General features: G+C 33.4%; 1 protein-coding gene across 1 annotated transcript in view; it reads left to right on the forward strand.

The window, feature by feature from the left end:
* The window catches only part of ALDH8A1 (aldehyde dehydrogenase 8 family member A1), a 31,066-nt gene extending 5,354 nt beyond the window's left edge, over nucleotides 1–25,712 (forward strand). The window contains exons 3-7 of the mRNA XM_074309779.1: nucleotides 5,970–6,125; nucleotides 10,676–10,825; nucleotides 20,752–21,008; nucleotides 23,061–23,222; nucleotides 24,632–25,712. Coding sequence (XP_074165880.1) covers nucleotides 5,970–6,125; nucleotides 10,676–10,825; nucleotides 20,752–21,008; nucleotides 23,061–23,222; nucleotides 24,632–25,084 — 1,178 coding nt within the window. The 3' untranslated portion in view covers nucleotides 25,085–25,712. The remainder of the gene's footprint in view (nucleotides 1–5,969; nucleotides 6,126–10,675; nucleotides 10,826–20,751; nucleotides 21,009–23,060; nucleotides 23,223–24,631) is intronic.
* The last annotated feature ends 242 nt before the right edge of the window (nucleotides 25,713–25,954 follow it).

The raw sequence follows: 25,954 nt of genomic DNA on the forward strand, positions 1-25,954 counted from the left end.
CATAGGTTGGATCCCCTAGAGGAAAATTATCTCATTTAAGGTATTCTGTGACATCCTTTATGGTCAGGTAATTCAAGTTGGCAACTTGTAAATAAATGATTTGAATTCCTTGGGTGACTTTTCCTAGTTGATCTTTTCATAGTAAATTCACAATTTAAGAATTTGTGCCCCTTGTCATCCATTCTCTTCCATTCCCACCCCAGGTTATTGATATTACAATTCAATCATTGATCAGGGAAGACTTTCTTTCTTTCTTTCTTTCTTTCTTTCTTTCTTTCTTTCTTTCTTTCTTTCTTTCTTTCTTTCTTTCTTTCTTTCTTTCTTTCTTTCTTTCTTTCTTTCTTTCTTTCTTTCTTTCTTTCTTTCTTTCTTTCTTTCTTTCTTTCTTTCTTTCTTTCTTTCTTTCTTTCTTTCTTTCTTTCTTTCTTTCTTTCTTTCTTTCTTTCTTTCTTTCTTTCTTTCTTTCTTTCTTTCTTTCTTTCTTTCTTTCTTTCTTTCTTTCTTTCTTTCTTTCTTTCTTTCTTTCTTTCTTTCTTTCTTTTTCCTTACTTTCCTTCAAAACATGTACATGCGTAATTTTTTCAACATTGACCCTTGCAAAAACTTCTGTTCCAACTTTTCCCCTCCTTCCCTCCACCCCCTCCTATAGATGGCAAGTAGCCCCATACATGTTAAATATGTTAAAGTATATGTTAAATACAATATACGTATACATATTTATACAGTTATCTTATTGCACAATAAAAATCAAATTCAGAAAGAAGGTAAAAATAACCTGGGAAGAAAAACAAAAATGTAAGCAAACAATAACAGAAAGAGTGTAAATGCTATGTTGTGGTCCACACTCATTTCCCAGTGTTCTTTTGCTGGGTATAGCTGGTTCTGTTCATTACTAATCAATAGGGATTGATTTGGATCCTCTCATTGTTGAAGATAGACATTTCTATCAGAATTGATCCTCATATAATATTGTTGTTGAAACTTCTAATGGAGGTGCTATAACATAATCTATACACTGTTGCATCACTAGGCTCAGTACATCAGTTCTGATTATTGAGTAGGAGAATCTAGAACTACATACAAAGTTATTTAAAGGGCACTTGAAAAAATGCATAAAATTTTTATTTTTACGTGATATTAATTTCCTATCACAGCCCTGCAACTTAGTTAATCTTACCTTATAATAAAAATTTCTTTTAAAAGAATTTAGCAAAACTAACAAACTATCTTAACTGGATCTGACAGTATTTGCAATATTTCACTTCCATTTCACTGCAATGAATAGAAAGTAATGCATTTTATAACTCTTTTTATGGTGCCAAGTTTATTCCTTATACTTATACAGTGTTCAGTTTGGAATTTATTTCTGCTTTCATTGTTGTAATTTTAATAGAAGCAATAGAGTAGTATATCCTCATGCTCCAGAAAACGATATACAATGGGGCTCTATGCTATAAGTGAGACTGTCTCACTTATTTCTGTGTCTGGCCTGTTTTTCCATCCTGGTTTCACATTACAAGTCTAAATTCCTAGAGATCAATACTATTTGCTTATATTTTAACTCTCTCAAGATCTTAGGGATAACCCATTGAGGAGAAATCTATTTTCCTTATTCACTACTCTGGTTCTTGAATTCCAATGCATTTTGTTTTCTATCTATACAATAGCCATAATAATGCTACTTTTAGATCTAAAGTATAGCTATTTGCTTATAATAAGACCAATGAAATAGTACTAATATATTGAATACATTTTGTTGTAATTTAAGTTGTTTGAGTCATATTCAACTCTTCATGACACCATTTAGGTTTGTTTATTTGTTTATTTTTGGAAAGTTACTATAATGGTTTGCCATTTCCTTCTCTAACTCATTTACAAGTGAGGAAACTGGCAAACAAAATTAAGTGACTTGCTGAAAGTAAATACATAAATAACAAAAAATGTAACTATATAACTAGATAAATATACAGACGAACCAAAACCCACTTTGCTACCAATATATTACTCAGTAGTAAATGTGTATACTACTGAGTTATGGTGAAGAGTGGATACACATTTATTGAAGCCTGGATGGAAACATATGAGAGAAGAACACTCAAGTGCTTAGGGAAAACTGATAATTCTGGACTGAAGGTTTTAATATTATTGGCCCTTCAGAAACATTGATATCACATGAAACTGATTGTCTACTTACTTCTTAACTATTAATCTTCATCCTCTTCAATTGGAGAAATACTTTTTTTTTAAATTAAAGCTTTTTATTTACAAAACATATGCATGGATAATTTTTTTTTAACAATTACCCTTACAAAACTTTCTGTTCCAAATTTTTCCCTCCTTACCTCCATCTCTCCCCTAAATGCCAGGCAGTCCAAATACATGTTAAATATGTTCAAATACATGTTAAATCCAAATATGTATACATATTTATACAGTTATCTTGCTACACAAGGAAAAACATATATAGAAAGAAAAAAAATCCTGAGAAGGAAAACAAAATGCAAGCAAACATCAACAGAAAGTATGAAAATGCTATGTTGTGACCCACAGTTTCCACAGGCCTCTCTCTGGGTATATATGGCTTTCTTCATCACTGAACAATTGGAACTGGTTTGAATCATTTCATTTTTAAAGAGAGCCACATCCATCAGAATTGATTATGTACAGTCTTGTTTTTGCCATGTATAATGATCTCCTGGTTTTACTCATTTCATTCAGCATCAGTTGATATAAGTCTCTCCAGGCCTCTCTGAAATCAGTCTGTTGGTCATTTCTTACAGAATAATAATATTCCATAACATTGAATATAGACTTTATAAATGCTTCAATTTAGTCATCACCCTTAAAAGATCTAGCTATTAATGTGAATGGCAGTTCTTTTTAAGTCAGAGAACTACAAAGCTCATCAAACTGGGCTATACAGACCAATCCATCCAGTTATTTACACACCCTTAGATACTGTGTTGTCCAATCAGAATAGGACTCAAAACAATTGCTCCAGCTTAATTAGACACCAAGCAAAGTTTTCTCTACTTCTTCTTATCAAAAGGAGAGATGGGAATAAAGAGCAACAAAACTCTTTCATTTCATTTATTTATTTATTCATTTATTCACCTATTTATTTATCTTTTGCTATGGCAAGTGAGGTTAAGTGGCTTGCCCAGGATCACACAGCCAGGAAGAGTTAAGTGTCTGACCAAATTTGAACCCAGCTCCTCTTGACTTCAGGGCTGGTGCTCTATTCACTACACAACCTAGCCAACAAAGCTCTTTTAAAAAGCTTCATTTTCTCCAACACTAGGTTATCTGGGAGTTACATTTAAATGAAAATCTGATTCTTTTAAATCATACATCAATCTCCAAATGGTTAAATTATTTCTCATTTTTAAAAAGTTGTACCATCTTTAGTCATAATACATTTGAAACTTAGGGGAGATACCTATCATCCCTTTCCTCTGAAATATCCAAGGATTTCCATTTCTTTGGTGCCTGTACATATTTTCTACTTTTTACTTTTTTTGTTTTGTTTTGTTTTGTTTTTTGTTTCCCTAGCACTTTGCACAGAATCTGGCATATGATGGAAGCTAGCTAAAAACACTGATTTGACTTGATTGAATGGAATATTAGTTGGACATAAACTCTTTGAGACCTAGGACTATTATCATTTTGTCTTTATTATTCTAGCACCTAGCCCAGTGCTGGGCATGTAGTCAAATGAACTGAATTGAAAAACTTGAGGATATAGAGGAACATGTTAAGAGTATAGAAGAGGACCAAAGGACATAGTAGAATGGTTTAAGAGATAGGCAGTTCAAATTAGAATGAGCTGGAAGATGAATAGAAATGAATAAGATATGAATAAATTTTTAGAGAGAATGTATTATGAATATATACTTTTCACCTAATGCATTGCAACTAGATGAGAAGGATTCAGGAACCGATATGACAGGAGTATGGATTGGAGTAGCATGGCTTCATTAATGGAACTTTAGAGTACTGGATTTAATGTCCTTCATTAATTCAGTTAACATTTATTGAGCCTCTGCTATGTGCCAGACATTGGGGACACACTGCTTTCAAGGAGTTTACATTTCATTATAAGGAAATAATATATACATAAATAAATGAATATTAAATATGTATACAAAGTAATTGGGGGCACTAGCTGAGGTCTTGTTTAGGAGGTAGCACTTGAAAGAAGCTAGAAATTCTAAAGGAGAATTAGGAGGAAGCATATTCCAGGCATATAATATTTAGGTTGTGTGAAAGAAGACATGGGTTCAATTTCCAATTCTGCTATAATTAATGAATCCTCTTGATTGCATATATTTGAATTTGTAGTATATGAAGTTATAATGGTCATTGGTTCCACCCCAATGGAATCATACAATTCAAATTCAAATAACTGAACCACTTTAAGGAGAGTCATTCTGGGTGCTAATTGGAATAATTGGTCCATGCTTCCCTTTGTCTTTCATTTCCTTATCTAAAAAATGAAGGAATTAGGATGGATGCTCTATAAAGGTCCTTCCACCTCTAAATCTTTTGACAGTTTATGTGCATTCCACCAAGATTTAGGCCAAATATATCCCTAACAAAAAACTGTTGTCACTTCTGCTGACAGGCTTTGTTCAATCAAGAGCAGGCATGGAGTGTGCCATGGCTGACCTGGTACTGACACACATCTGTACACCTGAGAGTATTCTGATAGTCTTCTGTGACAGTCTGGATTGGCCATTTTTCCACGTGTTGGGATAGAAACTTAATAAACAATCATTTTCTTTCAAAGAGTTCTTTTATAATATGTCTTCAACTATTTTGATATTTATTGTCTCAATCTCTTTATAGCATGTGCTGACAAGAGTGATTCTGAATTGAATGAAAACGTGTGGGTGGAGTGTTTGGGCTTAGCCAGGTTAGACACTGAATTCTCAGTATTCATGACTCGTGTTCTGTCCACAATCATAAAGCAAACAGTGTGCGTCCCACTTTAACCCCACGTGTATTAGAGGCTTCAAGTTCTTAGGCTTGGTATATTTCCATGTTCTATCTACAATCTATTTTGGGGATTTAAATGCTTCTTTTATCTTCTCCACAGGGTTTATGCTCAGCAGCAATAAAGCACCCAAGATGTTTCAATAGATGCTGGGACTAGATAACTACTAAAGGGATATTGAAAGCTCACATCAGGGGGACAATAATGAATCAATCTTGGAGTCAGAAAGACCTGAGTTAAAATCCTGCCTTGGCACGTTGCCTTGATTAATGCTGTGGGCAACAGCCTAAAATTATAAAAGTTATATAAAGATTGCTGATCAGCATTATTTAATAATTTTTGAGTTCTTTAGATTCCATCATGATAATTATAGGCATAATAATAATAGTTTATATAGCCCTGACTTATGTACCAGGTATTTTGCTGAGCACTTTGCAAATATATCATTGGATCTTCACAATGACTTTTGGAGATAGTGATTATCTTCATCCCCATTTCATAGATGAGGAAACTGAGACAAACAGAGGTTAAATGACTTGTACAATGGTCACACAGATAGTCAATGAAGCTGATTTTGAACTTGGTCTTACTGGTTCTGCGTCTATTGCTAGCTCCATTATGCCATTTAATAAGTTAGTGAAAAGAATTTACTTGAGAGTTCCCTACAAAATGAATTCACAAGTCAAGAGTCTATCCCACCCAAAGGGTGATGCCTTTAGTTTTTAATATTGCGCACCTATTTGCTGTTTTCATATCCTTCCTATATTACTTAGTTATCTATGTATCTTTGAACAAAGTTATTTAACTTGTTGGACCTTTCTTTTCTCATCTCCAAGATGAAAGCTTTGAAATAGATACCTCTGAAATTCTTTCCAACTCTACGGTCTTGGGTTATATATGAACCAGAATCCTAGCAAACCTTTTCTTAATTCACTATAATCACCATATGTCTTACACTGCTTCCCTCTGATAGGGAAAACAATCACATTTGCCAGAACTGTGGACATCCCACGAGCTGTGTACAACTTTCGCTTCTTTGCCTCTTCAATCCTTCACCACACCACTGATGCTACTCAGATGGATTCCATGGGCTGCATGCATTATACTGTGAGAAGTCCTGTTGGAATCGGTAGGTACTTCTGGTGGGAGAGAACAGCCATTGAATTTAAACCTCACAAAGTATTCTCAAGTTTTTTCTCATTTACAACCTCACTGATACTGATTTCTTGAAAAACAGTTACTGAATGGGCTCAGCATCCCTCTAAATCCTGGCTTTCCCTCTGATTTAATTGGGCTCCTTACCTCTCATAAGCCCTCTCATTGGGCTTACAATAAAATTTGCCCCCTTCTGGCCAGATAAATATTTGCAATACTCTAAAACAGCCACCAGATATCACTATTTCCTCAGGGAAAAAATGTAGTCTTGACCCACTGTAAGCTCTGGCTGCTCTAGTAGATGGGATATTAGTCGTGATGATAAAAGAGAATAAAAGACACAGAAGAAAATAGGACATTTCACCTCTTTGTATCATAAATCAAAGGTATAAGGCATTACTATAAGGATATTGCAAACTTCCTGTGGAGAAGGATCCTAAAATATTATATTTCACTAATATCCCATCACTTCCTAAAGAACAGATTTTCAATTCCCATTGTTATAGTATGGACTATATGTTGATCCTGGTGATAAATGCTACAGGACAGGCAGTAAAATATGATCTTTCTGTTTTCTCATAAAGCAATTTTTGTTGTTATTTTATAACTGGAATGCCTGTAAAATTTCAGCATTTCAAGTGGCTGCAAAAGGCCTGATAGAATGAGCATGGTAAGGACTTCATCAAACATCACATTCATCAGCAGTGACCTCTTTCTTATCTAGAGCTCACTTATCCAGCAATGATCTGAAGCACAGCTAGGTAGTGGTTGTGGGGGGATGGGAAGAAGACTTCTGAACTGCTAAAGTAGATTGTTACCATGGCTATACACATTAAAGTCTATGTCCTTTGCTTGTAAGAAAACCAACAGGACTCTCATTCAATGCCTATTATTTTTATTTTAGATATAATCTTAAAAATCTTTGGTTTGTACTTTCTTAGCTCATATGTAATTAAGAGAAAGGAGAAGAGACTAGGCAAGGCAGGTACAATAAAAGCTGTAAAAAAACAACAACAACAACAAAAAATAGCCTATTGGTAAAGAAGGACAGAGGAAAAACTAGCCAAAAATAGGTCCCAAAATTCACAAACAGTAATGGTCTGGGATCATTTGTTGTTGGCCAGACAATCTCAATAGGCCCAGATGGACTATAGTGAACACTACATTCAAGGTTCAATCAACAAGCATTTATTGAATACTTACAATATCAGGCATTGTACTAAGCATTAGAGATATAAAGAAAAAAATATAAAAATAGTACCTGACCTCAAGGATCTTACATTATAACAAAATTAGAAAGATTTTCAGAATGAAGGCCCCAAATTAATTTTAAAAATTTTATGATGTTGTTTTATATGTTCGTACATACAGACTGTTTACTGTCTTAGGGAGGAGAAAGTGAGGGAAGGAGGAATAGAATTTAGAACTCAAAACATAAACAATAAATCCACCAGTATTTGTTTTAACACATAATTGAGGAAAACTATTATTTTAAATATATTATTTATTTTTAATTTTTTAAAAATTGAGTTCCGAATCTGTTTCCTGCCCTTCCTTCACCCATTATCAAGACAAACAATATGATATCAGTTATATATATGAAATCATGCAAAACATATTTCCATGTTCCATTTCCAAGAAAAATGAAGTGAGAAAACTTGTACTCAGAGTTCATTAGTTCTTTCTCTGGAGGTAGAGAGCATTTTTCATCATGGAGTCTTAGGAATTTTCTTAAATCATTGTATTGATCAGAGAAGCTAAGCTTTTTGTAGTTAATTATTATTATATTATTGCTGCCACTATAAACAGTGATCTTCTAGTTCTTCTACTTCATTCTGAAACAGTTCAAAAAGGCCTTACATTTTTCTGAAACTATCCCCCTCCTCATTGCTTATAACATAATAATACTTCATCATAATCATTGCCATAGCTTGTTCAGCCATTCATCAATAGTATTTCTTCAATTTTTAATTCTTTAGTTCTCCAAAAATATTAACTATGAATATTTTTGTATATATATATATATATATATATATATATATATATATATATATATATATATATATATAGGTCCTTTCCCTTTTTCTTTGATCTTTTTAGGGTACAAACCTAGTAGTGGTATGGATCAAAGAATATGTACAGTTTTATAGTTTTGGGCATAAATCCAAATTGTTCTCCAGAATGGTTGGACTAGCAAAGGATATATTGCATTAATGTATCTATTTTTCCTTGTCCATTACAATATTAATCATTTCTGATAGCTGTGAAATATCTCAAAGTTGTTTTAATTTGAATTTCTCCAATCAAGAGTGGTGAAAAGCATTTTTATATGACTATATATAGCTTTGATATCTTCTGAAAACTGCCCATTCATATGGTTTATCAATTGAGGAATAGTTCTTATTTTTATAAATTTGACTGGGTTCCCTATATATTTGAAAAAAGAAGCTTTTATCAAGGAAATTTGCTATAAAATTTTTGATATTGTTTCATTACCTGCTATTTCTTTTATCAAAATGTACTTTTTCTGATTATCTATTTATTATTGCTATCTCTGATTTTTGTTATTGCTTCAGCTAAAGCATAATATATTCTGCTACCTCTTTTTAATTCTGTGTGTATCTTTCTGATTTAAGTATGTCTCTTATAAAGGATATATTGTTGGATTCTAGTTTCTAATCCATTATGCTCTCAGCTCCCATTTTATGGGTGAGTACATCTTGTTCACATTCATAGTTATGATTACTGTGCATCTCCTTATCCTTTTCTCTCTTTTTCTGTCCTGTCTCTTCTAAAAAGTCTACTTTGCTTCTTACCACTATCTCCCTCAATACCACCTTTTATTTTTTATTGCTCCCTCTTTTTTCTGGCAGTTTACAATATTTTTTCCTTGACTTGAAAGTTCTGGAATTTGGCTATAATATTCCTGGGAGCTCTCATTTTGTATTTCTTTCAGAAAGTGACTGATGCATTCTTTCAATTTCTATTTTACCCTCTGGATCTAAGATATTCAGTCACTTTCTTGATAATTTCTTGAGACTATCAGATCATCCCGTAATTCTTAAATTAATTCTCCTTAATCTATTTTCAAATCAGTAGTATTTCACATTTTCTCCTTTTTTCATTTTTTGACTTTATTTTTATTTCATGATGTTTCATGGAGTAATTATCTTCCACTTGCCTAATTCTGATTTTTAAAAAATTATTTTCTTTAGTGAGCTTTTATAATATTTCTTTTCATTTTGCCAATTTTACTTTTTTAGAAGTTCTTCTCTTCAATGAATTTTTGTGTCTCTTTTACCATTACATCAATTCTATTTTTTTTAAGTGTTCTTTTTCTTTGGTTGTGTGTGTGTGTGTGTGTGTGTGTGTGCCTCATTTACAAGCTGTTAATTCTCTTTTCATAATTTTCTTTTTTTTTCCCCCAGGCAATTGGGTCTTGCCCAGGGTCACACAGCTAGTAAGTGTTAAGTGTCTAAGGCTGGATTTGAGCTCAGTACCCCTGACTCCAGGGTCAGTGCTTTTATCCACTGCTCCATTTAGCTGCCATCTTTTTTCGTAATTTTCTTGCATCATTCATTTCTTTCTCCAATTTTTTTCTCTACCACCCTTATCTCTTTCTTTTATTCTTCTAAGAATTTTTCTTGAGCATGGATTCAATTAGCATTTCTCTTTGAGGTTTTGGTTGTAATTGTTTTAATGTTGTCTTGTTTGTCCCCTGCTCTTGTGGTAGCCTTTTATGTTTTGTTTCAGGTTTTTTTTTTTTTAACCTGCTCATTTTTTTTTTTACTTTGAACTTATAACTTATATTTTTGCTCTGAACTTAATGATAATGCTAATCTCTACAACTTGATTTTGAAACTTAAGTGTTAGTCTCTGCTCTCTGCTCCCAACAAGCCACTTGTTGCTATCATCTCCAGAGCCTACGTCTGGTATTGTGGTTCTGGCCTCCACTCTTTTGTTACAGACCATTCTTGCCAGCATTCTAACTTCTTTTAAACTAAGAAAAAAAATTATCTCTCTGACCTTTTGTTTTCCCTGATGCTCCAAAATTTAATTTGAGGCATTATTTTAAAGTTGTCTGCCTTTAGGAAGGCACTTAGTTACTCAATTGTGTATATAATACAGTCTAGAGAGTTTTCCATTAAGCTAATATATAAATATGGAAAGGTTTTATTCCCTTCACCAAAGTAAGGTCACAGTATCTGTGATTTAGGAAGCAAATTTGATGGAGTTGTTTAAGACACAGTAAAGTGAGGTGATTTATTTTGTAGAGATAGTCCCATAGCTAACATAGGAGATGAGATCTGAAGCCAGAGAGGTCCATTTGTCTTCAAACCCAGTACTCAATCTACTTCATTGTATTGCTCTACAACAAAATGTATCTTACTTTTTAAAGTGTTACTTAAAGAAATACTTTAGTTTTCTAAAAAAAAAATCACTTGCATTAGACTCCCTTGTGACTTTGGGACAAATTTGCCTTGTCTCTTTTTTATTTATTTATTTATTTTTGTCTCTCTTTAGCTGGCTTGATTAGCCCTTGGAATTTGCCACTTTATTTGCTGACCTGGAAGATTGCTCCAGCTATTGCGGCTGGAAATACTGTGATTGCAAAGCCCAGTGAGATGACGTCAGTGACTGCATGGATGCTGTGTAAACTCTTAGATAAAGCAGGTAATTGGGATGCCAAACAAAGGCTGATTCCCTGAAGTATACATTTTGTACCTTAATACTACTGATGTTGTGAAAGTAGGACTGAAAGGTGTTAGAAAAAAATCTTATAGAATCATTCAATAACTCTGAGCTGTGGTGCATAGTGGTGCTGAATTTGGAATCAAGAAGACTAGACAGTTCCAATCCTACCTCAGATAATTACTATTTGTTCTGACTCAAGGCAAAGCTATATCTCTTAGCCTCATTTTCTCCATTAATAAAAATGGAAATAATAATAACTTTTGAACCAAGTTGATATGAGGATCAAATGTGGTAACAAATATGAAAATTGTTGTGCAAATCTTAAAAAGCATTATATAAATGATAGCTATTACTTAGTATTATTATTGCCATATTTTTATCTTTTGCTTAATGTAAGAACCAATTCTTTAAGGGAAACACTTTTCAGTAGTGGTAGTGGTGTTTTGTATGTGTGTGTGTCTTAATAGTACACTGTCAGAAATCTTAATCTACAAGGTTCCCTAATAATTTTTTGATTCTCCTATCTCTTATACCCAACAAAAAATACCAGAGGAATTAGAGTATTATTATTATTGAATTGAAACCTTATTGAAAAAAAAAAAGGTTACCAAAATGCCACCTCAGTACCTAGATAAGAGACAGAACACAATATTATTATTAATATTATTAATTTATTAATAATATTATTAATATTATAATATATTATATTAATATTATATAATTATATAATAATATTATTATGCATTATTATTAATATTAACATTATCATATATTTTGTTAATATTAATATTATTATAATATAATTATATAATATAATAATATATATAATAATATTATATATAATTATATAATATCAATATATTATTAATATTATATTAATATTATTAATGCTATTAAAATTAATAATATTATTAAAACCTATTTTAATTTAGCTCTATCTCACAAATTATTCCTATTTCATGAAAACAAATATAATGCCGCATACTTGTGTGGATGTATACATTGATTACTTAGAATATGCCACTCATTCTTTTAAGTATTAATGATATAAATACAACTAAGCAACCGAATTTTGGTCCTCAAGGAGTTTGCATTCTAATGGAGAAGACAGAACAAAATGGATTAATGGATATAGTGTCAACATAGTGTTATTGATTTGATTACTATTTTCAGATCTGAAATTGAAAATTCCATGGGTGAGGAGATGAGGAAGGAGCAATATGAGAAACAGGATGGTATCAAGATGCCTGAAAGTTGATTTGGTAGGCTTGTCAAGCTAGATAAGGTGAAAACTCACTCATCATGGGATTAGACGTGGATCTGATTTCTGGAAAGAGGAGAAAAAAGAGAAAAAAGAAACTGGAATATAGGTATCATGGTATGGACATGATTGAGAAGTGGCATAGGAGATTTAAGTATGTACTAAATTAAATAAAAACTTGCCAGTCAGAGTTCAGAGTTTCATTTGGAGTTCAATTTCTGAGTGTAGGAGGAGGAGGAGGAGAAAGAGGATATTACATATCTTGCAGTGTTGCAGCAATTAAAATGTATATTCCTTTGGACATACCCACAGGTAAGGGTATAATTCCCCATGTAGTCAAAGGGAGAGGAATGAGGGAGAAGGAGGAAGAGAAAGAAATGAAAGAAGAATGGAAATGAGGGAGAGGAAGGAAAAAAGGAAGGGAGGGAGAAAAGGAAGGAAGGGGAAAAGGGAGGAAAGGAGGAAGAAAGGAGGTAAAGGAGGAAGGAAGCAAGCAAATAAGGATGGGACGAAGGAAGGAAAAAGTATCTCACATGAGATTTATTAGGCCCCAGCCCAAGTCTACCTCAGTTAAAGTTTGAGTTCTGATGGCTCAGAGTGAACATAAATAGCAATTGTTTCTTTTTTGGCCAGAAACTCTGAAGGTTTTTCCCTCCTTGATTGCTTTCCCCCCCTTGTTGTTGTTGTTTTGAGTTTGTTTGTTCGTTTTTTGGACTACATAAAAGAGACAATTTTTTTTGCCTCTTTTATTACCTAGCGTTACTCACTGTTAAGCTGAGACCTCTTCTAGACCTTATCTTAAAAGACCAAGATTTCTCACTGTATCCAGGACCATCGGTAATCCTCCTTTTCTGTGTCCTGCCAATGGACCCAGATGGCTCTGGAGGGGAGTAAGACTGGTGATTTTTACACTTTGCATTTTGCACTGTCTCACTTAAATCCATGGTATCATCTTCTCAATGTCCAATCCTCTTCAAGGAAGAATAAATGACATTACCAACAGTATGTGTTTATGATTGTCTGCACATGTACACACACACATGGGCACACATGTGTTTTCAATAAACATTATCATTTTATAAATAATAGATGCTTTTACTAAACTCTAGGCCCTTGCTTTGTGAATTTCATAATCCCAGAGATATCTTGCACACTGAGAATTATAATACTGGAATATGCTGAATACATAGGAAGACTATAAATGAGACTATTAAAAAAAAGAGTATTATGAGTTCTAGGCTGTTTGTTACATTTTGGTATTTCCAATGTCCATTCTTATCTTGGATGAAAGCTTTAGACCTTTGGCTTTGTAAAATGAACTAAGCTCATGGCCTTGGTGATAAAATACCAATTCAAAGGAATAAAATCCAACCTTCAATGTATTTCTTGTTGCTAATGCCAAAGGTTTTCCTCTTTTCCTGGTGTGTTCACTGATTGTTGCCTTCAGGCCATTTCTTCTATTTATGCTCTATTCTGTGAAGTGATTTGAAGCATACAAGGTGAGATCCTTGTAAAAGATCTCATTTATTCTCCACCTACTCTATCTATTTAGAGAAGCCTGAGCTGTCAAGAGATTTGACTTGAAGGTTTAATATTTGACATATATATATATATATATATATATATATATATATATATATATATATATATATATATATATATATATATATATATATACACAATATTTCTTTGATTATGACTTGAATAATTTTTTCCCTAGCGAATGCTGCTCCTTTTCAAAACACAATCAATGTTTGGTCAGAATGGTGAGCAGGAACAGAAAGAATATCCAGAAGCATTCAGTTCTTAACAGTATTAACATCAACCCATACTGAGACATAATCAAAATGCTAATGCTTTCTTATAAGAAAAAGCAATCACACTGGTGAAAAGGAACTCATTTTCCTCAGGTGGAAAACATGCAGCTAAGCTGAGATTCCTCGCATCTTTTCTACTGTTAAAAGTTTCTAATAAATATTAGAAATCATTCAACCCAATTTTCCTCTTCAGATTCCCTAGGACCTATCTCCCTAATCCCACCTCAGCTCTTTTCCAACTCATACTGAGGATTTAAATGCAAGACCCACCATCAGCAAAGTTGTAAAGTGGACAGTGTTTGTCTTTGGGATAGAAGCAGAGTTCTAGAACTGTAAAGAACCTCTCCCAGATGGATTTTTTATTTTTTTTTTAGTAGGTAAGAGAGGACATTTTTTGCCTCATTTCTTCCCTACCCGTAATCACTGAATGGGTATTATTTCCTCAGACAAATGGAGGGCTTAAAAAGTTCAAGGTCTCCTTGTATTGAGGCCATATCTAGTCTTCCTGATTTGTACCTTACCACTGGATTCAGATGGCTCTGGAGGAGAAAGTGAGGCAAAGTGATCTTGCACAATCCTTCCTTAGTAAAATCCAGTTTACTTTCACGTCCTGGTATCACCTCTCTGATGTCATGATCCCTCTTCAAGAACGAAGGATAAACAACAATAATAACAACATGTTCACATCAGTAAGTATAGCTCAGACCTGGGTTCTCAGACTCCCAATTTAGTTTCTTTCTATTATACTATGCTGCTTGGGCAAATCACTTAAATAAGGAAATATAGTTCCTTATCAGAGAAATGAGTGAATTGCATTAATTTCCAAGGGGCTTTGAACTATCATTCTATGTTCCTATGATCCTTTTACTTTTATCCTTCCCTTCTCTTCTTTTTGTGCCCCTTTTTTACTTTTTGAGTTTCTTCTGCTCATTCTATAAACTAAACTGAATCTCTTCTTCTAAATCCTTCTTACTATTTCCAATACCCTATGTTCTTATGCTGATTCTCAACCATTAGGGGCCTTCTGCTGTCATGTTCTCAAATGGGTTTGCCTACATTTTGACAGAAGCTCATGTTCAAGATCCTTCTTTTTCTTTAAGACCAGCCTTATAAAAAGTAGATGAAGTTTAGAAAATCAATTTTGGATGGTATTTGAAAGAAACAGGATGGACCACCCTCCAATATTTTATTACTTAAAATAGTTTCTAAAATTTAATGGAAAGAGTTGTATAAATTTAACCCTTAAATAAGGTTTAGGGTCTTTCATAATTCCCTGTTTAACTCTAAGTGCTCTTAAGAGAAATACACAAACCCTTGAGCTTTTATCATTGAAAGTTAGAAGAAGCCTTAGAAATTTGTGGGAAAGTAGGAGTATAACAAGACAAACTCCACTAATTTCACAATTGTGTTTCTGGCTTCCCCCCACTACCTGTATTCCTCTCTATACCTTATTCATTCCCTGAGGGTCTTGCAAGGTGATTTGATAATCTCTAATCAATCAGTCCAGATTACCCTATTATTTTATGGTGAAGGATTGCTGACTAATAAGCCTATATTTTCACTTGTGAAAATGAACTCTTGGCCTTAACCCAAAAGAATATATTTCTGGTGCTGGAAATTTCAGACACTGTGACAATGAAAAAATATTTTGGGGGATGAATGACTTTTCAGGCTTCAGTCTTCAAATCTTTCCATGCAGACTACAGGCTAGTCGGCCAATGCTGAGTCATCCTTTTGTAAGTAAAAATATCCATCCCTAAGCAAGTATCACATATTTCCATGCTTATGCCAATATCAAATGTGTTTGTCTGCATGTCTCTAGGATAGGAAAAGCTATATTTGATCTTTACAGTATACTTCCATGTTCTCAGTACAAGAGAAAGCATCCTCAACAATAACCTCAAGATGATAATTATAAGATTTAGAGCCAGAAGGAACTTTTGAGATCCCCAATTCATCTTTCTCATTTTACAGAAAAGAAAATTGAGTCCCAGAGAAGTAAAATCTTTTGACCTATGTCGCACAGAAGATAATAGAAAAACTGACATTTGAACCCAAGTCCTCTGACTCCCAATGCATTCTTACTTCTACTGCATTATAATGTTGATAATAGTAATTGTAATTGTAAAAGTACTGATGATAACTGATGTTCTTATACAGATATAAAGTTTTCAAAGCATTTCAGATGTATTAGTTCTCACAACAACCCTATGAGGTAGCTATAATAGGTATTCTAATAGCCATTTTCCAGATGATGAATCAGAAGCTAAAAAAATATGTGACATGATGTCACAGCAAGCAGATTTCCATAGCAAAATTTAACCCAAGTCTTCCTGCCTCCAAATATAGAGCTCTTTTCATTACACTATGTTATTGATACTGCTTTAAGTTATACTACATTCATAGCAGGTGTTTTTTTGGTCAGGCCAAGATACTTCACTCTTATTCACCTTTATACCTGTAAACAGAATAAAATTAAAATGAGGGAAATTGCTTTGATTAGAAATTTACTTTGTTAATCCGGTTTTCATTCTCTCTAAAACTTAATAGAAAATAAAGAACTCTTTCACCTTGAGAAGTCAAAATGAAGTACCCTTGCTTTATCAATGCTTATACTTAAGAGATCATTTCTCTTCATGTTTTTGAGATCTATCTAGAAGCTGCTGAAAGATATGGGTCTTTGTATGGGGCTAATGTGACAGCCTTTCTACTTGGCTAATCTCTTTAGTACCCTTAGGTGCTGCAAGCATCTCCCAGACATTAAAGGAAGAAAAGGCACCCTCTATGTCACTGGGGATGGTTAATGGAAGAATCTGGGGAGTGTTTAGCTTGGAGACAAGAAATTATACAGGAAATATGATAGCTATCTTTAAATATTTTAAGGACTCTATTGTAGGTTAGATTATACTGTTTAGGCTAGAGGCAAAGAACTAGGAACATTTTGTAAAAGATATAAAAAAGTAGATTTAGGCTCAATATAAAAATAAGCAAGCTTCTCATTAGTTGGAAGTATCAAAAATTAGAATATTAGGGATGGGAGAAAATTAGTAATGACAGAAATATGATAACCAAAAGGAATAAAATACTTTTTTAAATATGTGGAGGGAAACAAAAAAGAAAGTGAAGAGATAAAATAGTGCTACTTTGTTACATCTTGTTCAAAATAATGCTTATTGTTATAAATCATGTAATAAGAATTCAGTTTTTTATATGATTATCTTTCTTGTTCTGTTTTTTGAAATCATTTTGTTTGTTGATAATTGGCACATTCATAATATCATTTAAGAAATAAATTCTCTCCCTTGCCCTTTCCCCTCCTCATTCATATTAAATAATGGAATGGGATGTCTGAGAAAGGCACAGGTTCTCAGGTAGAGTGGAGACTCAGTGACCACTTACTTGTCAGAGTTATAAGAGGTAAAGTGTAGACCATATGACGGAGCTCCTCTGAGCATTAAAATTCTTTGATTCTGTGAACTTAAGTCCAGTTAAAGTGAAGAACTGTTAACTAGATAGGTGGCCATAGCCATTCTAAAATTAGAATAAGGGTAGAGGAGAAACTGACCTTCTCCCTTAATGCACTAATATTTGAACTTCACCAGGTGCTCTAGCTGGGAAGCCAAATATCCTATATACTTAGATGATGGAGAGGTGGTATAATAGTATTTATACAACAGCATGAGAAATGGAATTTGGACAGAGATGGTTTTTCTGCTCTTGTCTTTCTAGGTAAATCCTCAAAAAATCACCCTAAATATAGGGGAGTTATAGGTCAGTTTGAATCAGCAGCAGGAATTTAGAAGTTACATCTGTACCATTAACCTTGATGCATCACAACTTCTACATCATGAAAAATAGGCTGATTATATTAACAGCATAGATTTCCTTAATAATAATTCAGATTCTTCTTCTCCATGAAGCTAATCCTGAATTACTTTGGATTCATTTTGTACATACTTTATTGTAAAGGCATCCTACCTAAAAGCATAGGGTCTGGTGATCTGTTCTACTCTCCATAAAGTACTATCTAGTTCTATACTTTGTTTACTCTTAGGTAAGCCTGATCTCTAATTAGGGGAGAGAGTTTAAATTAATTTTCTCACACTCATTGGCTCCATTTTAAATTCCCATCCCACAGATGATAATATTTAATTTTTTGAATTATGAATTATTAATTCATATCTGGATCTCTTCAAAGAGGAGTCAAAAAATATACAGTGGACACTATGATTCAAGAATGGTACATATTGTTTATTCCTATGCAGAAAATAATGATACGACCTTATACATTAACTGAATGATTTAAAACTGATTCACCAACAATTTATAACAATGGTCACAGTCTACTGGGAGACTGGTAATTATGCTTCATTAGTACATAAAATAGTTGCAAGGCTTCTAATTAGCCAGTTGTGCATTTTACCTTTCCTTGTCTAGGCAGGATTGCTAGACAAGACATGTTCACAACCCCTTGTGCCTGGAGACAGGATAGCACCTTTCCTACACTGGCTACAGTTCAAAATAGTCTTTACTATTTCCTTCTTCAGGAAGGAAAAGAGTGGTAGGAGAGGAAAGTCACTCTGTTATATCCACTGAATTATAGCTTAATAGTTGATTAGGGGACTCTTCATCATCACATAGTACCAATCCCTCTCTCTTACATAACTAGACCTAATCTAAATCTAAGCTTCCACAAAGAATGATAGCTGAACATGACCCAAAGATATAAAAAACCCAGATAGAACTTAAAGTTCCTTGAGGGCAAAGGCTCAAATATATTTCTTTTGTCTTCATATCACCAGAAGCCTAAATGATGAAAGATGCTTAATAAATGCTTCCTCAGTAGCTTTTTTTTTAATATAGCTTTTTATTTACAAGATAAATGCATGGGTAATTTTACAGCATTGACAATTGCAAAACCTTTTCTTCCAATTTTTCTCCTCCTTCCCTCCATCCTTTCCCCCAGATGGCAGGTTGACCAATACATGTTAAATATGTTAAAGTATAAATTAAATGCTATATATATATATATATATATATATATATATATATATATATTTATATATATATGTGTCCAAACAGTTATTTTGCTGTACAAAAAGAATTGGACTTTGAAATAGTGTACAATTAGCCTGTGAAGGAAATAAAAAATGCAGGTGGACAAAAATAGAGGGATTGGGAATTCTATCTAGTGGTTCATAGTCATCTCGAAGAGTTCTTTTGCTGGGTGTAGCTGGTTCAGTTCATTACTGCTCTTTTGGAACTGATTTGGTTCATCTCATTGTTGAAGAGAGCCACATCCATCAGAATTGATCATCATATAGTATTGTTATTGAAGTATATAATGATCTCTTGGTCCGCTCATTTCACTCAGCATCAGTTCATGTAAATCTCTCCAGGCCTTTCTGAAATCATCCTGTTGGTCATTTCTTACAGAACAATAATATTCCATAATATTCATATACCACAATTAATTCAGCCATTCTCCAATTGATGGACATCCACTCAGTTTCCAGTTTCTGGCCACCACAAAGAGGGCTGCCACAAACATTCTTGCACATACAGGTCCCTTTCCCTTCTTTAAGATCTCTTTGCTGGATCAAAGGATATGCACAGTTTGATAACTTTTTGAGCATAGTTCCAATTTGCTCTCCAGAATGGCTGGATGTATTCACAATTCCACCAACAATGTATCAGTGTTCCTGTTTTCCCACATCCCCTCCAACATTGCACATTATCTTTTCCTGTCCTTCTAGCCAATCTGACAGGTGTGTAGTGGTATCTCAGAGTTGTCTTAATTTGCATTTCTCTGATTAATAATGACTTGGTTTTCATATGGCTAGAAATAGTTTCAATTTCTTCATCGGAGAATTGTCTGTTCATATCATTTGACCATTTTTCAATTAGAGAATGACTTGACTTCTTATAAATTAGAGTCAACTCTATATATTTTAGAAATGAGGCCTTTATCAGAACCTTTGACTGTAAAAATGTTTCCCCAGTCTATTGTTTCCCTTTTAATCTTATCTGCCTTAGTTTTGTTTGTACAAAAACTTTTCAAATTGGTATAATCAAAATTTTCTATTTTGTGATCAATAATGATCTTTAGTTCTTCTTTGGTCATAAATTCCTTCCTCTTCCACAGGTCTGAGAGGTAAACTATCCTATGTTCCTCAAATTTATTTATAATCTCATTCTTTATACCTAGGTCATGAACCCATTTTGACCTTATGTTGGTGTACAGTGTTAAGTGTGGGTCAATGCCTAGTTTCTGCCATACTAATTTCAATTTTCCCAGCAATTTTTGTCAAACATTGAGTTCTTATCCCAAAAGCTGGGGTCTTTGGGTTTGTCAAACACTAGATTATTAAAGTTATTGACTATTTTGTCCTTTGAACCTAATCTATTCCACTGATCAACTGGTCTGTTTCTTAGCCAATACCAAATCGATTTGGTAACTGCTGCTTTATAATATAATTTTAGATCTGGTACAGCTAGGCCATCTTCATTTGATTTTTTTTTCATGAAATCCCCTGAAATTCTTGACCTTTTGTTTTTCCATATGAACTTTGTTGTTATCTTTTCTAGGTCATTAAAAATAGTTTTTTGGGAGTCTTATTGGTAGCACTAAATAAATAGATTAGTTTAGGTAGAATTTTCATCTTTATTATATTTGTTCACCCTATCCAAGAGCATTTAATATTTTTCCAATTAGTTAGATTAGACTTAATTTGTGTGGACCTCAATAGCTTTTTAACTTAAAGGAGGTCTAAATACCACAGAGCAAAGAAAATTAATAAGCATAAATGTCATTTTTTTCTATTTAGGGGTTCCACCAGGTGTAGTGAATATTGTGTTTGGATCTGGACCCAAAGTAGGAGAGGCCCTGGTGTCCCATCCTGAAGTTCCACTGATCTCATTTACTGGGAGCACACTGACAGCTGAGAAGATCATGCTAAAGAGTGCCCCTCACTGTAAGAAACTCTCTCTGGAGCTTGGGGGCAAGAATCCTGCCATCATTTTTGATGATGCCAATCTGACAGAGTGTATTCCTACTACTGTCAGGTCCAGCTTTGCTAACCAGGTCAGATAAAACATGTGTGTATGTGTATGTATGTATGTTTGGACCTGTTATTTTGCCTTTCAAGCCTTATTAAAAACTCCTTTTTCTTCATTATATGCTCATGTAAAAAGACAAATGGTTGATTTGTGTGATTCCATGAAGTGGTAAAAGGATACTCTTTATTTCATTCAGCAAATAGTACCATTCTATGAAATTGTTGCTAGGTAAAGAGTTATAGAAAAAAAGGGGTGGAGTTGGATTTGGAATTGGAGGTCTTGGATTTGAATCTCAGTTCTGCTACTTATTCATGTTTTAATTAATTTTTAAATCTGATTTGAACTGTACTTGGGCTGTGAATTTAATACTTGTGCATAGGATATCCTAGTCTTGATTGCACAACTACAATATACATAAAATGTGTTTCTTCCAAGCACTTTATGACATTTTATTCACATAATAATAATTGTCATGACTATTGATATGCTAGTAAAATGTTTGACAATTGGATCTCTTAGGGAGGGAGAGAATGTATACATGACAGACATTTGTTTAATTAGCATTATTAATATTTTCCCTTTAGTTTCTTAAATCTAGACAATCATCAACAGAAATAAAAAAAAATAAAATATTTTGCTAATTTCTGAGCTGTAAATACTCCTAATGGAAAATTTATATTCATGCTTATAAGTGCATTAGTATACCCCTAACTCCAACTCAAATTTATATAGTACTTTGGGAATTATAAAGTACTTTTCTCACAATCCTGTGAAGTAGGAAATACCCATATTATAATCCCCATTTTATAGACAAGGAAATGGAAAGTCAGTGAAGAAAAGTTACTTATTGATGGATTACACAGTAAGTGTCAAAACCAAAGTTCAAACCTGGGTGTTTCAGGCCTCAGTTTCCCTATTTATAAAAAGAGGATTGAACTTGGTGCTCTTTAAGGTCTCTTCCAGCTTTCCCATTCCATGATTCTATAATGCACAATGATGTTATAAGATGTTTTGAAGTCTTTATATGCCATATTCTCCTGTGTTTGGAGGGAATAAATAATCATGCAAAACACTAACCAAATATTTACACAAGATTGTGTTTATTGATAAATAAAAACAATGATTCATCTTGATTTCCTCACAATCTTCCTCTCAGAAACAAAAGATGAAAATTGACTAATATGTATTGTTGTTATAACTCACATTTACATAGCCCTCTAATTTTTACAAAATACTTCCTCACCAACGTCAGAGCTATGAAATAGATGGAATACACATTATTATCTTAAATCTGCAGATGAAAAAACAGACTTATAAAGGTTAAATAATTTGCCCAAAGTCACATAGATTATAAGCATCAAAGCTAGGACTGTTACCTATCTTCTCAAGTCCAGTCCCCTTTGCACTGGGCCATAATTTTTTTCTTTATTACCAGTGTAGTGCAACAATAGTACACACCCACACACCCACACACCCACACCCACACACACACACACACACACTTATATCTATATATCCATATCTACATATGTATATACACACACATAAATACAATATATATATACATATATGTTGATATATATACATATATACAAATATGTTGATATATTAACATATAAGTTGCTCCAGATGATAAGTCAAATCAATATATATTTACTAAGTATCTTTCATGCCTGGTACTGTATGTTAAGAACAGGAAATATAAGTTTAACTAGAAAAACTATCCCTGCCCTGAAGTAGACTACCTTCTCATGGGGGAAATGACACGTAAAAGTGAGCTGAAATAAGCAATTATTTCTTGAGTATCTACGTGAAAAAGAGAATGTTAGCCTTGAGAAAGCATGTTCTTACACCTCCAAAATATGCACATACACAAGTCCAATCTCCCCCCACATACAAACCCTCTAATGAATGAAGCAACGTATAAAAAGTATCGAATGAGTAATGCAAATGCAGTTATTCTGTGTATTCATTGGAAGAACAGATTCCTGTGCATTGGATACTCAGTATAGGACTCATGAAGAACATAGGACTTGAACTGATCTGTAAAAAATTTGTCATATTCTTTGCCTATTAGGGTGAAATCTGCCTCTGTACCAGCAGGATCTTTGTCCAAAGGAGTATTTATGAGGAATTTTTAGCAAGATTTGTTGAAGCTATAAGAAAATGGAAAGTTGGCCCTCCTTCTGATCCTACAACCAGTATGGGAGCTTTGATAAGCAAAGCCCATTTGGAGAAAGTAAGTAAATAGCTGTATAGTGAAGAGTTCTGGGAAAAATTTCCAAGAAGAAAAACTCTTAGCATGGTATGTCTCAGGGAATTCTGTGGGAAAATTTTATTCATTATTATTCAGTTTTGAGAAAGTTGTACCTTCTGAAGAGCACAATTGCTACTTTTTACTTGCCTCTGGATACGTCTAGAGTGAAAAGTTGTGAAAAAGAAATAACTTAAATAAACTTGTGGTTAAAGCAGCCAGTGGATAAAAGGTACCATGCTTAGGGAGTCAGCTTCAAGAGGCTACCCTGTGATGTGGCAAGAAACAATAATTGTCAGCTAAGTTGGTCCATAGTAAACTGATATTTTATTAGAACAAGGCAGATAGGGAATTCTATGATCAAAAATATATTGTGAAAAATTCTCATTCTGTAGGATAGTTGTAAATCAAGGGTTTTTAGCCTGGAGTCCTCTGATACCATTATCTATGAACTTGCATGGGAAAACAAACAAACAAAACCCAACATCTTTAATTTTACTAACCTCTAATGGAAATTTAGCATTTTCTCTCCAATTTTTTAAAAACATCATTCTGAAGAAGGTTCGATCAGCTTCACTAGACTGACAAAGGGACCCAAGATCATATAAATTTTAGAAATCTTCTATAGGTAGAATTTGGAATCTGCTTACAGGAGTATCCTTATTCATTTGAATTATTGTGGTCCATAGACGATGAATGAAAGCCATTTTGTCTAGGAGAAGTGATCCGTCTACTAATAGGAAATCTATTGGGGCTTTGATATTTAAAATATTAATTGATTAAACTACTAACTTTTTGAGGCTTTGAAATCATTATCTTATAGCCAGAAAGAGTTAATATGTTCCTTCAAATGGGCTATTTCATTCTCTACCTACAAGTTAGATTCATTTCAGTATCTAGGAAAAGTTGTTTGTTTTTTTTTTTTTTTTTTTTTTTGCTTATTGTGGAGTGGGAGCTATGCCTAGATCATGCAATAGTTTAATTTTTAAAAATTCTTTAAAGTACTCCAAATTCAGATGTGGAATGAATTTGGTTCAATAAATATTTATTAAATAATATTTATGTATGAAATACTGAATTAGGTGCTCAAGGTCCAAAGACAAAACAAATTATTATTTGGGCTGGAGCATACAATTTTTTGGTAACCAATTTTCACTTGTATATCAGAAATAAATTAAAGAATCAATCATTTTCCTTCTTTTGATGGCTAACATGGCTTACTTACATAGGTGCCACTAGGTTTTGAAACATAATCACACCCATTTAGTCATTTTTTTTACTGGTGACACACCTCTCAGGGAGGAGCTAGGTAGAATGGTATTGATCTGTGGGGGTGGGGGTGGGAGGGAGAAATGGTAGACAATGTTACTAATTAAGAATTTTTTTCTATTTAGGTTAGGAATTATATAAAGAAGGCATGTGCGGAAGGGGCAAGAGTTCTGTGTGGAGAGGGTGTGGATAATTTGAGCCTCCCTCCCAGAAACAAAGGGGGCTATTTCATGCTTCCTACTGTGGTTACTGACATTAAAGATGAATCCTGTTGCATGAAAGAAGAGATATTTGGTCCTGTTTCTTGTGTTGTTGCCTTTGATACCGAAGAAGAAGTGATTGAAAGAGCTAATAATGTGAAGTATGGCCTAGCAGCAACTGTATGGTCTAACAATGTTGGAAGAGTTTGGCGTGTATCTAAGAAATTGCAGTCAGGATTGGTCTGGACTAACTGCTGGCTCATTAGGGACCTAAATCTTCCTTTTGGTGGAATGAAAGCTTCAGGAATTGGCAGAGAGGGAGCAAAGGATTCATATGACTTCTTTACTGAAGTAAAAACAGTCACTGTTAAATACTAATCTTTGCTTACGGAAAAGTTATGATAAATGTCTTTTAATAGCATTACTACTATATAGTTGTGAATAGAAATTATAGAATGAATTAATCGAAGATTAAGAAGGTAGATAAATGGACAATTTTGATTTTATAAAAAAAAAATTTTAAATGTTGTACAAACAAAACCACTGCAGCCAAAATTATATATAAAACAGGTAAATGGGGAAAAACATCTTTGCATCATATTTCTTGGATAAAAGTCTCATTTCTAAGATAGTTAAGAAGTTGACTCAAGTTCATTAGAATGAGGGCCATTCTTCAATTGATAAATAAAAGATATGGACTTTTAAGAGGAAGAAATTTGGTTTATCAATAGTCATGAAAAAATCATTCATCTCATTAATAATTAGATAAATGAACATTAAAGAAACTCTGAAGATCTATTTCCCATATACCAAATTTGCAAAATTCACAAAAAAATGGAAAATGACATTCTGGAGAAGTTGTGTGAAGATAGTTACAATAGTGCTCTGTTGGAAGAACCATGAAGTGGTCATACTATTCTGGAAAGCAATTTGGAACAAATGACCCAGAAGTTACTAAACTGTAACCTTTTGACCAAGAAATACCACTATGAAGTCTAAAATCAAAGGAGATTAAATAAAAAAGAACCTATATATACATATATATATAAAAATTTTATAGACATTTTTAATATGTATGTATGGGAAATAAGGAACTAGAAATTAAGGGAGTTATCATCAACATATGATAAAGAAGGTTGTTTTAGAGAAGCTTGAAAAGGCTTTGTAAACAAATGCAGAGTGAAGTAAGCAGAACCAGAACACTTTGTACATCTACAACAACACTAACAAATTTAAGACAAATAATTC

Source organism: Sminthopsis crassicaudata, chromosome 4 (assembly GCF_048593235.1).
Source record: "Sminthopsis crassicaudata isolate SCR6 chromosome 4, ASM4859323v1, whole genome shotgun sequence".
Lineage (NCBI taxonomy): Eukaryota > Metazoa > Chordata > Mammalia > Dasyuromorphia > Dasyuridae > Sminthopsis > Sminthopsis crassicaudata.